At 40.8% G+C, this 13,506-nt stretch overlaps 1 protein-coding gene across 2 annotated transcripts in view; it reads right to left on the bottom strand.

Annotated features, from left to right (window-relative positions):
- Positions 1-13,506, bottom strand: part of LOC145451758 (uncharacterized) — a 197,782-nt gene that overhangs the window by 145,601 nt on the left and 38,675 nt on the right. For both annotated transcript variants that reach the window (XM_080329994.1, XM_080329995.1), the window contains exon 5: positions 11,261-11,428. In XM_080329994.1, the coding sequence (XP_080186120.1) occupies positions 11,261-11,428 (168 nt within the window). The remainder of the gene's footprint in view (positions 1-11,260; positions 11,429-13,506) is intronic.

Genomic DNA, 13,506 nt, shown 5'->3' with positions numbered 1-13,506 from the left:
ATCGCCGATCAAGGTTAGTGACGTCGTTTGGGCGTACCTTATACCGTTAGAAAGTGACAAGAGACGGCGTCGCGGATGCAGTTATTCACCGATCGCAGAAGTAGGCTAAGTAGTGAGAAAACACCGAATTACTCATGAAAACTCTTTTATTGCATGGTAAAATCAATTCAAGCATGTGAAGAAGAATTGGTACACATGCCATCTTATAAACTACTTGCAAAAACAAACATATAACAATGTAACATGTAGCATGCAAGCCTCGACCATAAGTCTACGGTGAATGAAATGCATCACTTAAGTATTCAAGCCAGTGTTGGGATCAAGTCATTACCTCCGAGTCACGAGTCAGTTCGAGTCATTGCACATTTTGACTCGAGTCAAGTCAAGTCAATCGATTTTTGAAGGTGACTCGAGTCAAGTCAAGTCACTCGATTTTTGGAGGTGACTCGAGTCAAGTCGAGTCAAGTCAAGTCAAGTCACGAGTCAAGTCACAATTCAAGTCAAGTTGCCTTTTCAAAGTACGAGGCATGATTACTTCATTGCATTTTGCTATATAGCTGTCTGAAATACTGATTGAGTGGTCATTGATTTTGAAATGATGATCGAATATAGAGTTAATAGGGATGGTGTGAACCTCTGAAAGGTTCAGGTTCGTGTGAACGCGAACCTTTTTGAAAGGTTCTGTGTGAACACGAACGTGAACCTCATGACGTCACGTTACGTCATACTGCTAATTCAAACCCTTTCTTTCAATAAAGTGATAGCCTATATTAATTACGCGATACCTAGCGACGACTCGGGCCACATAATGCCACGATGCCGAAATAGATATTGGCGTCTTAAACGTCGCTAAATGTATCAACTGAGCAATCAAAGGACGTAATACTCCCTTTAAAATCAATATGTTTCGTCGCTTTGCCAACCATTTCGACCCCCTTAACGAGTTATATAGCAGTAGCCAACACCTCAATCGCACGGATTAGGTTATAATGATGCTGTAAAGATTGACCCCGTAACGCCTGCTAGATTTTTTGCATCAGAAAACGATATCAATCTCATTGATTGGTTGAACATTGAACAAAAATCATTCGCTGACTACGTATTTCGTTCGTGATGTTCGGTGATAGCGGGTCAAACTCACACCAGTGAGTCACTAAATATTTACAAATGGAAAGCTGGATATTCCGAGTAAAATTTTGTAACAAAGTAAGTAAAACTTTTGAGATTGTCAAGGTGCTTTCACGTTTAAAGTTGATTTATAATGCTGCCAGCGTCATGCATAGAGTGGCCCACAATTGAAATGCAATAAATTTGAACCAAAGGAAGATGTTATAATGAAGTGAAAATTGTAATATATGAAAAAGGTTCACAGTGCAGAACCTTCCAAGGTTATGTTGTGAACGCGAACCTCTAAATTTCCGAGGTTCACACACAGAACGCGAACGTGAACCTCACGTTCACACCATCCCTAACAAAACTACGTAAGTAATTGCATAGCCACAGTTTGTAGTTACCAGTCAAAATAGAGAATAGAGAAACGAATTGATAAGATGCAATACATTACCCATTTACAAATTTATATGATACAATTCACTTCTGCACCAATGGTTGAGGGCTATATAGACTATATTCGAATTCAATTTCAATAAAACAAGAGGTTCGGTGAAGATAAGAAGCAGAGAACATAAATTGACATTTTGCTATTAAAATACTTTACTATACTAACGTAAGCTGTAAGCGGTCCCTTTGTTTGCGCTCAATTTATTTGTGAGAGAACAATGGAGGCTCAGTAAAACGCCCGATCATGGAATGATTGGTCCCTCTCACGGGTTACACCAGCGTTTCGCGAACAATCCGAACATATGAAAGATACAGTGATTTTTATCGACACCGACTACTGGGTGACTTGAAATTGACTCGTGAATTTTGATCCGAGTCACGAGTCAATCCACATTTCTGATACGCCGAGTCAAGTCAAGTCAAGTCATTTTAGCAAAGTGACTCGAGTCAAGTCAAGTCATACGAAAAAGGTGACTCGAGTCTGACTCGAGTCAAGTCATGACTCGAGTCATCCCAACACTGATTCAAGCTATACGTCTTGCTCAACTTCGCAGAAATTTTTCTCACAGAAGCATTTACCAGCTTATGCTTCTTATTGTAAAATATATTCACAATAATTTTGCTCGCGAATTTCAAAGCTCGATCGCAATGATCATAACACGCAATCGCCCACCAAAATGATGAAAAACATATTCGTCAGTTTCCCTCACTGCAACTTGGGGAACCATCTAGGATTAAAAACTGGATGCTACAAACTTGGCGAAGGGTTCTGAGGGACCAAGCAGTTCCCCACGATCGACTAAGTCGAAATAGCGTGAACTTGCGCCACCGGACTCATCAAAAAATAACTTGGAACATATCTGTCAAGCCTATTTTTTTGAGGACATTCTTACCAATGTACTCAGAAACAACACCTCCTCACTGTCAAGACGTAAAACTGATCCGGTCATTTAAATCGCCACATCATCAAGACTTGTTTGAAGTGGTGAAAATGAGTTGAACTTGAAACACAAATATCATGGCCTCGATGATTTATGTCAATTTTTAGGCTGGAGCGGAACAGCATCATCTTTTCAAGATTGGCAACTTCTGTTAACCACCAAAAACCTCGTTTACTTTTACCATGAAAACTTTCGTTCAATCGGGTCACTTTGTAATTTTCATAGAATAACATATACCCCTCTGCAAACAAGTATGCAATAAGCTCTGACTGCAGAGTTTCAATCAGAGCTTTTAAGGCAGAGGTCTCAAACTCAAATGTGCTCGCGGGCCAATTTCCTACTTTTTGATGGCGCCGCGGGCCGTAGCACCAATCATAGGGTAATTCAATGTATTTTCAAGTAGGGCTTATGTGACGGGACCTTGCATACTGGCATTCCACACGCATCGTAAACATGTGATTTACTATTGTGAATTCACGAATTGACGCCTGTCACGAAAAATATCACATTTTAAAATATTTGAATTTTTTTTTTGCTGCACTCGGCATATTTGCTGTATAGTCGTAAACGCCATGCGAGAGTACAAATGCATCAGGACATCGTAAACCCTGCCGCGTTATAATTTTGCAGCTAGCGGACATTTGACGTGGCACAATTATAGGTAGAATATTTTAGAATTATACAAAGATTGATCTGATAGCAGAGCAATGGAGCTGTACAGGTATGAATTCGGCATACCCGCAATTTCATCATCAGCAAAACCTTGTTGGCCAATTGTATACGGTTCGAAAATAATGATCACAATGCATTACGCGAAATGGGAGAGAGGATAAAAACGTAATTTCGTTGCACATGTCGATATGACGAGCACGAGCCGAGAAATTCCCTCTTATCTTTGCTATGAATCGTATGAGTAAATACTCGTTCTTTCGTGATAGCTCTTTAATCGGGCCGCGAAATTGGACAGTGTTATTGAGTATGCAAATATGCATGCTAATTAGAATTCATTACTGCGCATCAAATCATTCACTCCAGTAAGGATTTTCGAGCGTAAATAGGGGATGGCCCAAAACCCCATGGTATTTTATGTTGGAGACAAATTACTGATTTGATACGCGATGTCCAATTTGTAATCATCTGTTTCGGTAATTCATTCTTGATGTCTGCTTGATACTCTAGTATTCCCGGATTATCGCGCACTGTGACTTGTAAATGCGCATTGTGAAATGTGCCTACTGCATAGTTTAATTCGTTATGGGCATGGCGCAATGTAGGCCTACATGGCACAGTGTTAAATTCGATTATTCGATTTTTTTTCAACCGGAAAATAATATATTCAGATAAACTTGATCGACACCGGATCGACTGGTAACGAGTGCACCAATATCCAACTTCAAACCATTGGCCATTCGGTACAAATCGAATTTCTTTTGATCACGTCGTTATATCCCTCCATATTGCTCTTACTACAATTGCAGTTGAATAATAATCGAATTGATCTGTATGGCTTAATGTTAACGCGGACAGTGCCAGTGTTAAAACGCGGCATCAGAATTCTAATGCTGCACACAGCAATGGCACGGAGTAAAGTGCGTTCTAGTGCAACTATGATGTTATCGACAATTGACAAGTAATCATGATGTCGTCACAAGCCGGTACGGCGGCAACTATGTCTTCGTTGCTGCATCCGATGTTACTGACGGCTGTCAGACTCTAGATTAGTATAGGCCTACTATAGATAACTAACCTACGGGTAAATTAGTAATCTGTATAGACCAGGGTTGGCCAACCTTCTCGGCCAAAGGGTCACATGAAATTGACGAACGAGTGCGATGCCGACTAGCCGCGGCAGGCGCGTAAAATTTTCAAAATTAATATATATTATTACTTGGGTATATTGCGGGTCGACTGTGTACCGCCCGCTGGGCTCAGTTTGCAAGGACAGAACTATTCGTCTTCTGGACATATCGATATCGAACATTTCCGCTAATAGACGACAATCATTTTGTGCCTGCATTTCGTCGCCGACGATCATTCTGCGAGCGCAAACGAGCAAATACTTTCTCTCGTAATTACGAATATAGTTTGATTCAATCGTGACGTGACTGGAGCCTGGATCTGCCAATGCGTCGAAACTGATTTAGTCATCAACATCCCAAGTGTCGCGGCCAGACTAATCATATTTTTGGTTGGCCTTGCAAGTTCACAATCTGAGCAATTCAATTTCGATAATATAACAGATTTCGATAATATAATGGGAAATTAGCTCGCGGGCGACTCTAAACCTTCTCGCGGGCCAGGGGTTGCCCACCCCTGATATAGACAGAAACCTCCGATAGTTTTCAGAGCGGGGCCGGAGCTGGAGCCGGAGCAGTGGTAATAATGCGGCTCCGGAGCTGGAGCCGGAGCTAATGTATGATAGAAGAAAGCTCCGGAGCTGGAGCAATGCAAATTTACGGCTGCTCCATAGCCCTGACCAGCAGGCTAATGGCAATTTTACAATTAGAATTAGTTTGCACAGTCGAATATTTCATATCAGGCGACCATATGAATGATGCGAGTCTTAAAGTTTTATCAATTACGAAGCGAAACTGGCTCATGCTTTTCCTAAATGAAAGAATAACTAAATATTAGGTTGTCAATCATTTTACAAATTTAGAGGCTTTGCAGACCCCTGAAAATGCTTCACGGACCCCCGGTTGAAAACCACTGCTCCGGTCATGGTATATGGTATGGAATGGTATGGTATGGAAGTATGGTATGGTATGGATCCATATTTTGGTATGGAATATGGAACAATGCAAGTATGGTATGGAATGGAAGATTTTAATCTATGGTAGGGAACGACATTTCCATACTTCCATACTTTGGTATTTTATACATTTTATCGGGATCTGTGCAAGCTTCATGTAGCGTACGTTGTTCGCTGTTCACGGAATACGGTCGCTTTTGTTATGTGTGAACTATTGAACGCTGTGTAGGAACAAATACACGCTTATGCAACGGTTTTTGGAGCATTTCGAATGACATGATTTTGTCATGCAATAATAGCAACAGTAACGTTGATCCGATATTCGACCGAGTCCAGACACGACGTCTCCGAGCAGACTTGGACAACTAGAAAATTTTCAGCTTTACCAAATTAGATTAGAATTAGATCACTGGCATTTCGCTTTAATTTAGTGAAATTGGACAACTACAATTATCTAGTTATCCAAGTCTGTCTCCGAGCATAGTCTGTCATGTGACGCAATAATTGGAAATGCAGGCTACTCCAACTACCTCATTCCTTGAGTGACGACAGCTTACAAGCAATCATGCTGCAACGTACTAATAGCTCAATGTGATTGATAATTATATTTCTTCTGAAACACTGTCCGCCACATTTACACTATTTACGTACCGAGATATCTTATTGGTCATATTTCAAACGCTCTCGCATTAGAATTATAGATCAGGGAGTGCAGTAGATATAGTTTGAAATTCTCGCCACGCTAACCTCAACCAAATACTGCACTAATAATCACGCACATCGCTGCAGTATTGATCGCTTGCAGCTGGAATATTTTGTGGGTGCGCCTATATTATAAATTATTGTGCGAATATTTACTTCGAACTTGCATGTGCCTCATGCCAATGTATCGGACATGCGATAATATTCTTATGGTGGGTCCTAGACAGACATGGGGTGATTACTTCATGGTTGTAATCGATTGCGATTACGATTACTTCTGAATGACGCGATTACGATTACGATTACGATTACAGCAAAATCAGGAAGTAGTCGATTACGATTACGATTACATTGGAAAAGTAATCACGATTACTCATGACTACATTTATTTCGCATCTTAGAAGCTATGTTGGAAGACAATATATGGATTGCGCTGAAGAGGCCTAATGAGATAACAAACTTCCTTTAAAAGAGATGCGTCATTTTCTTGTTACGTCATAATGTACCCATTGACCATTTTTATAAAGGTCAATTTATCGCGGCCAATGATTTGCATTCTTGCCAGGGCCATAATTGCTGCACCCCAAATTTCCCAATAGGGTAGGGAGGGAGCTCGAAGGGGACTCAAAAAGTGTTTCGTAAACCAACATAAGTTGAGTATTTTGAGTATAGAGTATTTTCGAGAGATCTAATTAACTTGAAAATCCTCTCTAGATCAGTGATTCCCAACCGCGGCTCCGAGCTAGCCTACTTGCGGCTCCCATTGACGTTGGAAAATCCAACAAAAATATTATAAAATCAATTTAGAAGAAACAAAAAAATTGATATTCAAAAATTACGCTAGCTTGGCTTGGAATCTGGAGTTTATAATTAAGGGTGGAGACCAATTTCTTTGCTGTCGAGTAGCGATTATCTACTCAGCAACGATTTCGTTACTCAACTCACGTCAAAAATTATGCTCACACTCAAATGCGTTTGGATCGTCACTCAAATTTAAGTCTGGTCATAATCAGACTTAATTAAGTGCAGGTGGTCTTACAACACGTTTTACAACGCTATCTGACGATCAAACCAATAGATCATTTGACTTGATTGCTAAGTTCAACGGCCGCATTGACGGAATGAATGCTTTTTTGCCCATGATGAAAATGTTTTCAAGTCCTATTGTAGTTAACGTGGCCACTGACCCTGGTAATTTACAACTTGAGTTGCTAGACATGCAGTCAGATATAAAGACATGACAATTTGTTTGTGCGTATCACGAAAGTTTTTTTTTAGTCTGCTATACGCTTGAGCCACTACAGTGTTGGATTATATAACAAACCGGAGGTCACGAATTAACAACATACACTAAAGTAATTATAACAAGATACCAGAGGTTATAATTATGAATTAGGCCTACGTGCCCCCAGCTCTACATGTAGGTAATTGTGTGGCGAGATAGCGCCATGGCTGCAACGCCATTGGGTGCAGAATGCAGGAAATCGGCCTGGAGTAACTGACCGTTGTAGTCGACAAATACCAAGATTACAAACTCTACAGGTAAATCTAACCATCGAGGGCTGAGAAAGGATTAAAAATTAATAGTAATATAATGCAATTATTGACGAAATTCAGTCTTCAACTTGCGATTACCACCCTATGGGGGCCAAAGACCGGGGGACGAATTGCTGTTTTTGTCCTGATTTCAGCTACAACCCATGCTAACATGATATATAAGCCTATGGCCATGGTGGCAGGTCCCAATGTTGAGTAAAGAATTGTGAAATATTGATTGGCGCCCGTTTCAAGTATAGAGTCATATGAGAATAAGACGAAGCGAACATAAAATTCTGCCTACAACTTAATACAGATATTGTACTGCTAGCTGTAGTTACGAGAAACGGTAAAAACGGATCGGTTCTGATATATATATATCACCAGCTGTTGATTTTTACTGCTTCGTTATGGAAATCGCAATGTTTTATTTGACGAGTACAAAATTTCAAATCTTTGTCCGGTGTACGTACGTACTAGATAGGCCTACTGCTCGCCAAGCAGCTGCGGTCAAATTGCGTTTAACTAAGCATAAGCATAACCAAGCATCAACTCATAAGTTACTATTTGAAACTAGGCGGAGCGGAGATAAATTATACTGCTGCGAGGTAGTGGCGTGTGGAACGTGTTGATAACCTGATATACAGCACGGCGGGTGTTCTACTGTTCTTACAATGACACTAATGTACGACGTACGTACATCGAATATCTATTTAGTGTGGATACTTCTTACGCAATGACGCGCAAAGCTAATAGGCTGCTTCTCACGTAATAATGAGCTGTGGCGTTTGACAATCAGACTTTTGCGCTGTCACGAGCCTGTTATAATATCTCTTCCTTGTTCACGAATGTTCAGTTTATGTCACAGTCCTTGCAAAAATAAAAAGTAATCGTTCTTTCACAGAGAAATCGATGAGATATGGGAAGTAGTCGATTGCGATTACGATTAATTGAAAATGCTGTATTCGTCGTAATCGATTACGATTACTAATCGCGATTACCCCATGTCTGGTCCTAGATAACAATCCGCTGACGATCTCATTTTGCTCGCGGAAGCTGTAGACCAGTGCTTTTCAACCTGTGTGACGGTTCGTACTAGTGCGAATGAAAAAAATTGCAGTACGAATGACGAAGGTGGTGCGAATAGTGCGAAAGAAAATCCGGATCAAGTGCGAATGACGAAGGTGGTGCGAATGGTGCGAATGAAAATCCCGGATGAGTGCGAATGAAAATCGTGAATAATCTGACCTGGAATAATTCAAATAATTCAAGGGCAGTGAAACTTTTGATGTTGCGACGCAATTGTAAAAACTTGTTTCACTTACGACGCACCACTAATCATAGCTATCACAAGCCATAGTGAATTAATATTGTCGCACTATAATTATTACGCAACCACAAGCCTGGTATGGAAGCTTGTGTAGTGGCAGACATACAGTATATCAGCCCGTCTGAGTCTGCGACAGGCTGGAGAAATGACGCTAAATTAACTTTCTGCTTAATTTCGCTAAACAATCATCATACTTTCGTAATACCTGTTCGACTAGTGTGAGGAACGAGGATAGTAGTAATGTAAATACCATCAGTAGGCTACAGACTCCCATTTGCAAGCTACTGTAACGTAGGGTTACCATATTTTGGAAATCTGGAAAGAGGACACTATTTCAACATTTTAAAAGTTGCCAATCTGGCGGAAATTCCTGAAAAATGGCAATTTTGCCCACTTCGTGGTGGTCGGTGACTGAAAAATAAGGTCAACTGTCAACTTTCTCGCCCCCGGTTTTTTCCTTCACATTTTTGTTATTTATTTTTTTAATAAATAGAAACTTTCTTCTCCTGTAGCAATGCGGCTACTGGTTGGAATTGAACCGAATTTGGTGGTTAGGCTTCAATTAGGTAACCTAACAATTTTATCAAGTAGCAAGTACGATTTGAGAAAAAAGGTCATTTTGAAGAGCCCTACTGTAGACGTTCACGGCACCTCACCACCGTGAACTAAACCTCACCAAAACAGACTCTGTAAAACTATTACCAGGAATTAGATTCGCATCATGGCTGGTTAAGGCAATAATTAAACCAGAAATATAAATAATACATGTGCTAGAAAGGGTACTTTACTTATGTTATTGAAGTATTTGAAAGTATGGAATATGTATCAAGTATGGTGTTGAACAATGTTGGTATGGTATGGAAAATTGCAAGTATGGTATGAAGAGAGTAAGGTAAGTATGGAGTATGAAAAATCCTCGTTCCATACTATACCATACCATGCCCTGCCACTACTGTAGAAGATCAGCTATTACGTCACATTTCTAGTTCATGATTATAAAACATGACCCGATAATGATTGGTGACTGAAAATTGTAATTTGTATTGGAACGACCTTTCGTAAAAGTACTCGATTTCGAATTGACTTGGTGATTAAATAAAAATGACTCAAACGTTACAATCAGAGAAGGACTTGTGACTCTGAACGGTGACTTGGTAATCCTACGGACGCAACAATCTATGAAACTGTCATGAGGAACAGTATATCAAAAGGTCGTATAGCATGCGTTGCGTCGGCTATATAGTTATCTAATTAGGTCAGTATGGCAACCATCGTCATTATGTGATCCCCGTGACGTATAGTTGGTTGCATGCTAGGTGATGTTATTATCGGTGACGAGTAAGGTAGTAGTACGCTTCACAGCTGTAAAACCAATGAATTCATCGGCGACTGGACATTTCTATTCCAGGGGTTCTTAACCAGTGCCGGTAGACCCCTTCGGGGTACGACGAACCACATCAAAGGGTACAATCGCTAAGGTTGAGAAGCAATGCTATTACTATGGCTAAATAATGATGATATTCAAGTTGGTATTGATATGTTCCAATAATAATCGGAGGCAAAATATAACGCTATTTGACTTTGGCAATGACAGTAACAATAGCCTACTTACCACGACTATATCGTAACCCGGATTACGCTGCACCGCTCAAATGCTCTGATATCAGATCAATCTTCAGTAGAAATGTTAAATATTCTACATACAATTGTGGTACGTCAAAGGTCCACTAGCTGCAATATTAGAACCCGACAGCTTGTCGATATCATGACGCATCCTCATGCATGATATCTATAACTGATTATTATAACAAATTAATTACGCCCGGCACAAAAACAATTACTCAAATATTTTAAAATGTGATTCTTTCCCTGTCAAGCGGGAACAAGACAATATAGTAAAATACATTTCGCTGTGTTTGTGGGATGCATGTCTGCCATCTCCATTCACATAAGGCCTACTTGGAAATTATACATTGAATATCCCAATTATTGATGCTGCGGCCCGCCGCGTCATCAAAAACTAGGAAATTGACACGCGAGCGCATTTGAGTTTTAGACCTCGGCCCTAGTGTGCGATACTTAGGTGTACGTTGTGTTAAGCTTTGTAATCCAGTTCGTGTTTGAGTGTTCTACACGACGGTTACCTTTCTTGAACGAAGCACCGAATTGAAACTTTTCGAACACTACTGTGGGCAGACGGCATCGTCTTCAAACTCTCACGATGTAAGGTGTTGCAGTATTTACACGGCTCGACTTTGATTTATCCGTTTTGCAATTCGCTGATATATTTTGGTAATTTTGTTACTAAATTTCAACAAGGACATTTGGAGGTCATCGGAAGACTTTCGGTTTTTTTTGTAAAAAGAGGAGAAATCCTCTGAAATGAGGACATATGGTACCTATAGCATGAGATGGATAGGAAATTTATTCCCCGCTTACTGAGACTTGACTTTCCTTGCAGCCCGTCCGGAACGATTCCAGTTTTTCCTTTGAAAGATCGCTGTAGAAGAAAAGTACAGCAGAGCATTTGGTCGCTTTGACGACAGCTACGACATCAGAATAAGCGTCGGAAGGCATTTTAGGATCGCTGATGACCAGTTCCCGAAGCTGGAAGAGGATAAAAGTTGTTAAATTTATTTTGCAGGAGTGGCAACCTACATTTTACTCGGTACCAGAGCGCGGAATCTAATATAATAACTTTATCAAGGCAAATGAATATATATGACGAGTGAATCGATATTTTGTTGCTTTTAAAACAGTAATCCCATCCTAACTACCAGTCATGCATTATATTCATATGGTACGTGTATTAATTCTTCTTCATACAATCATACACCCGTATTCCGGAATTATCGCGCAACTTGTCGGCATCCATTTTAAGCCATTACTCATACGAAGCATTGTGTGTGGCGAGACAGAGTTGTGATCCAAAGCTGCAACGTCAATATAGGTTGCGGGTTCGAGGTCGACACTCGACAGCATAATCCCATCCCAAGTGTTGGGGGGTATATCTATAGATAAGCTCCTATATACTCGCAATTTCACCACGAAAACAGTGTCTTTAAAAAGCCAAGAAGTGGGCCCTGTAACTAGTCGGCAGCTACGGAATCAAAATAATGAATACCCATATGGTGTAAATGACCACCACAGTCCACAAACGCCATGAATACCACTAAACAACAACAACAACTACGCGCGTGGCGAGATAGCCAAGTGAAATAATTTTTAGCTGTGTAACATCAATGGGTTGCGGGTTCGAGTCCGAACAAGGTCAACTCTAAAAATCCTATAGATAAGTCAGTTTGATTTGTTTGTGGTGTTCATGGTGTTTGTCTACTACAATGGTCATTTACACCAGGCCGATATTCAGTATTTTTATTCCGATCTGCCGACTTGTTGCAAGATCCATTTGTAGGAGTCTAGATAAACCTCAAGCACTTAGGTAGGTACTCTGGGATCGACCTCGGACGGACTCGAACCTGCAAGCCGCAACCCATTGGTGTTGCAGCTATGGATTATGCCACTACGTTATCTCGCGACCTAGGCTATATCACTATGTTCTGCAGGATTATCTAGGCTCCTCCTCGCCATCTCATCCGTGTAATACATGTCTTATAAAAAGTCTGAAAGCACTTTGTCAGCCCCCCCCACAAAAAAAAAAACGTTTTTGTGAGCACTATAGGGTGATCCACCAAACATCTGGAGTGATTTAATTTCCCTACATATATTTGTATTGGAATTTGTAAGGGAATTTAAGTTAATAATATTGGTAATTGCATTATATATATTAGCATTAGCCGACTATATTTTTTATGCTAACGTGAACAGATTTACCGGTGGAGCAGAGGGAGGTGGTTTCTTCTATAGCTTTGACCAGGGATAGGCAACCTTTTTATGCACTGCGGACTGGTTTCTAAAGAAAACTGTTCTCTCCGACCGCTGTTCAAAGACACAAGCGTATATGACGTTGGAATTTGATTGCACCCCATACAGCAGTGGTGGGCAAACTACGGCCCGTGACGACATTTTGTGCGGCACGCGAAGGCATCGAGAAATGTAATCGAAATATTGGAAAAATACATAGTACAAATCTAATTATTAGAGAGACATGGTTAGACAATTTTTGCGCAATTGTTTTGAGGTGCGGCAATTACGGCCCCGCTTATGACGCCCATGCGGCTTCCGTACTCATTCTTGAAAAACTAGCGAGGAACTCGAATCCATCTACCTTCGGAATTCGTTACGTAATGCCCACATGCTGCGCTGTCAGAGTTGTGGTGTCAAGGTTACAACCAGGGCTTTGGAGCAGCCGTAAATTTAAACTGCTCCAGCTCCGGCTCCGGAGCTATCTTCCATCATACATTAGCTCCGGCTCCAGCTCCGGAGCCGCAATATTACCACTGCTCCGGCTCCAGCTCCGGCTCCGGCTCTGATATTATCGAATGGGTCTGTCTATATCAGTGGTAGCCAACCCGCGGGGCAAATGTGGCCCGCGAGAGGGTTTTGCGTGGCCCGCGAGGTAATTTCCTATTATATTATCGAAAATAAATTGCTCCGATTGTGAACTTGCAATGCCAACCAAAAATTACAATTCTGGCTGCGACACTTGGGATGTTGAGGACTAAAATATCAGTTCCAACGCATTGGCAGATCCAGGGACCAGTCACATTTTCAGTAAATCGTGG

This window comes from Botryllus schlosseri, chromosome 12 (assembly GCF_051294905.1).
Source record: "Botryllus schlosseri isolate E-star chromosome 12, Bs_hap1, whole genome shotgun sequence".
NCBI classification, from domain to species: Eukaryota; Metazoa; Chordata; class Ascidiacea; order Stolidobranchia; family Styelidae; genus Botryllus; species Botryllus schlosseri.
This window is presented reverse-complemented; position numbering and strand designations above follow the sequence as displayed.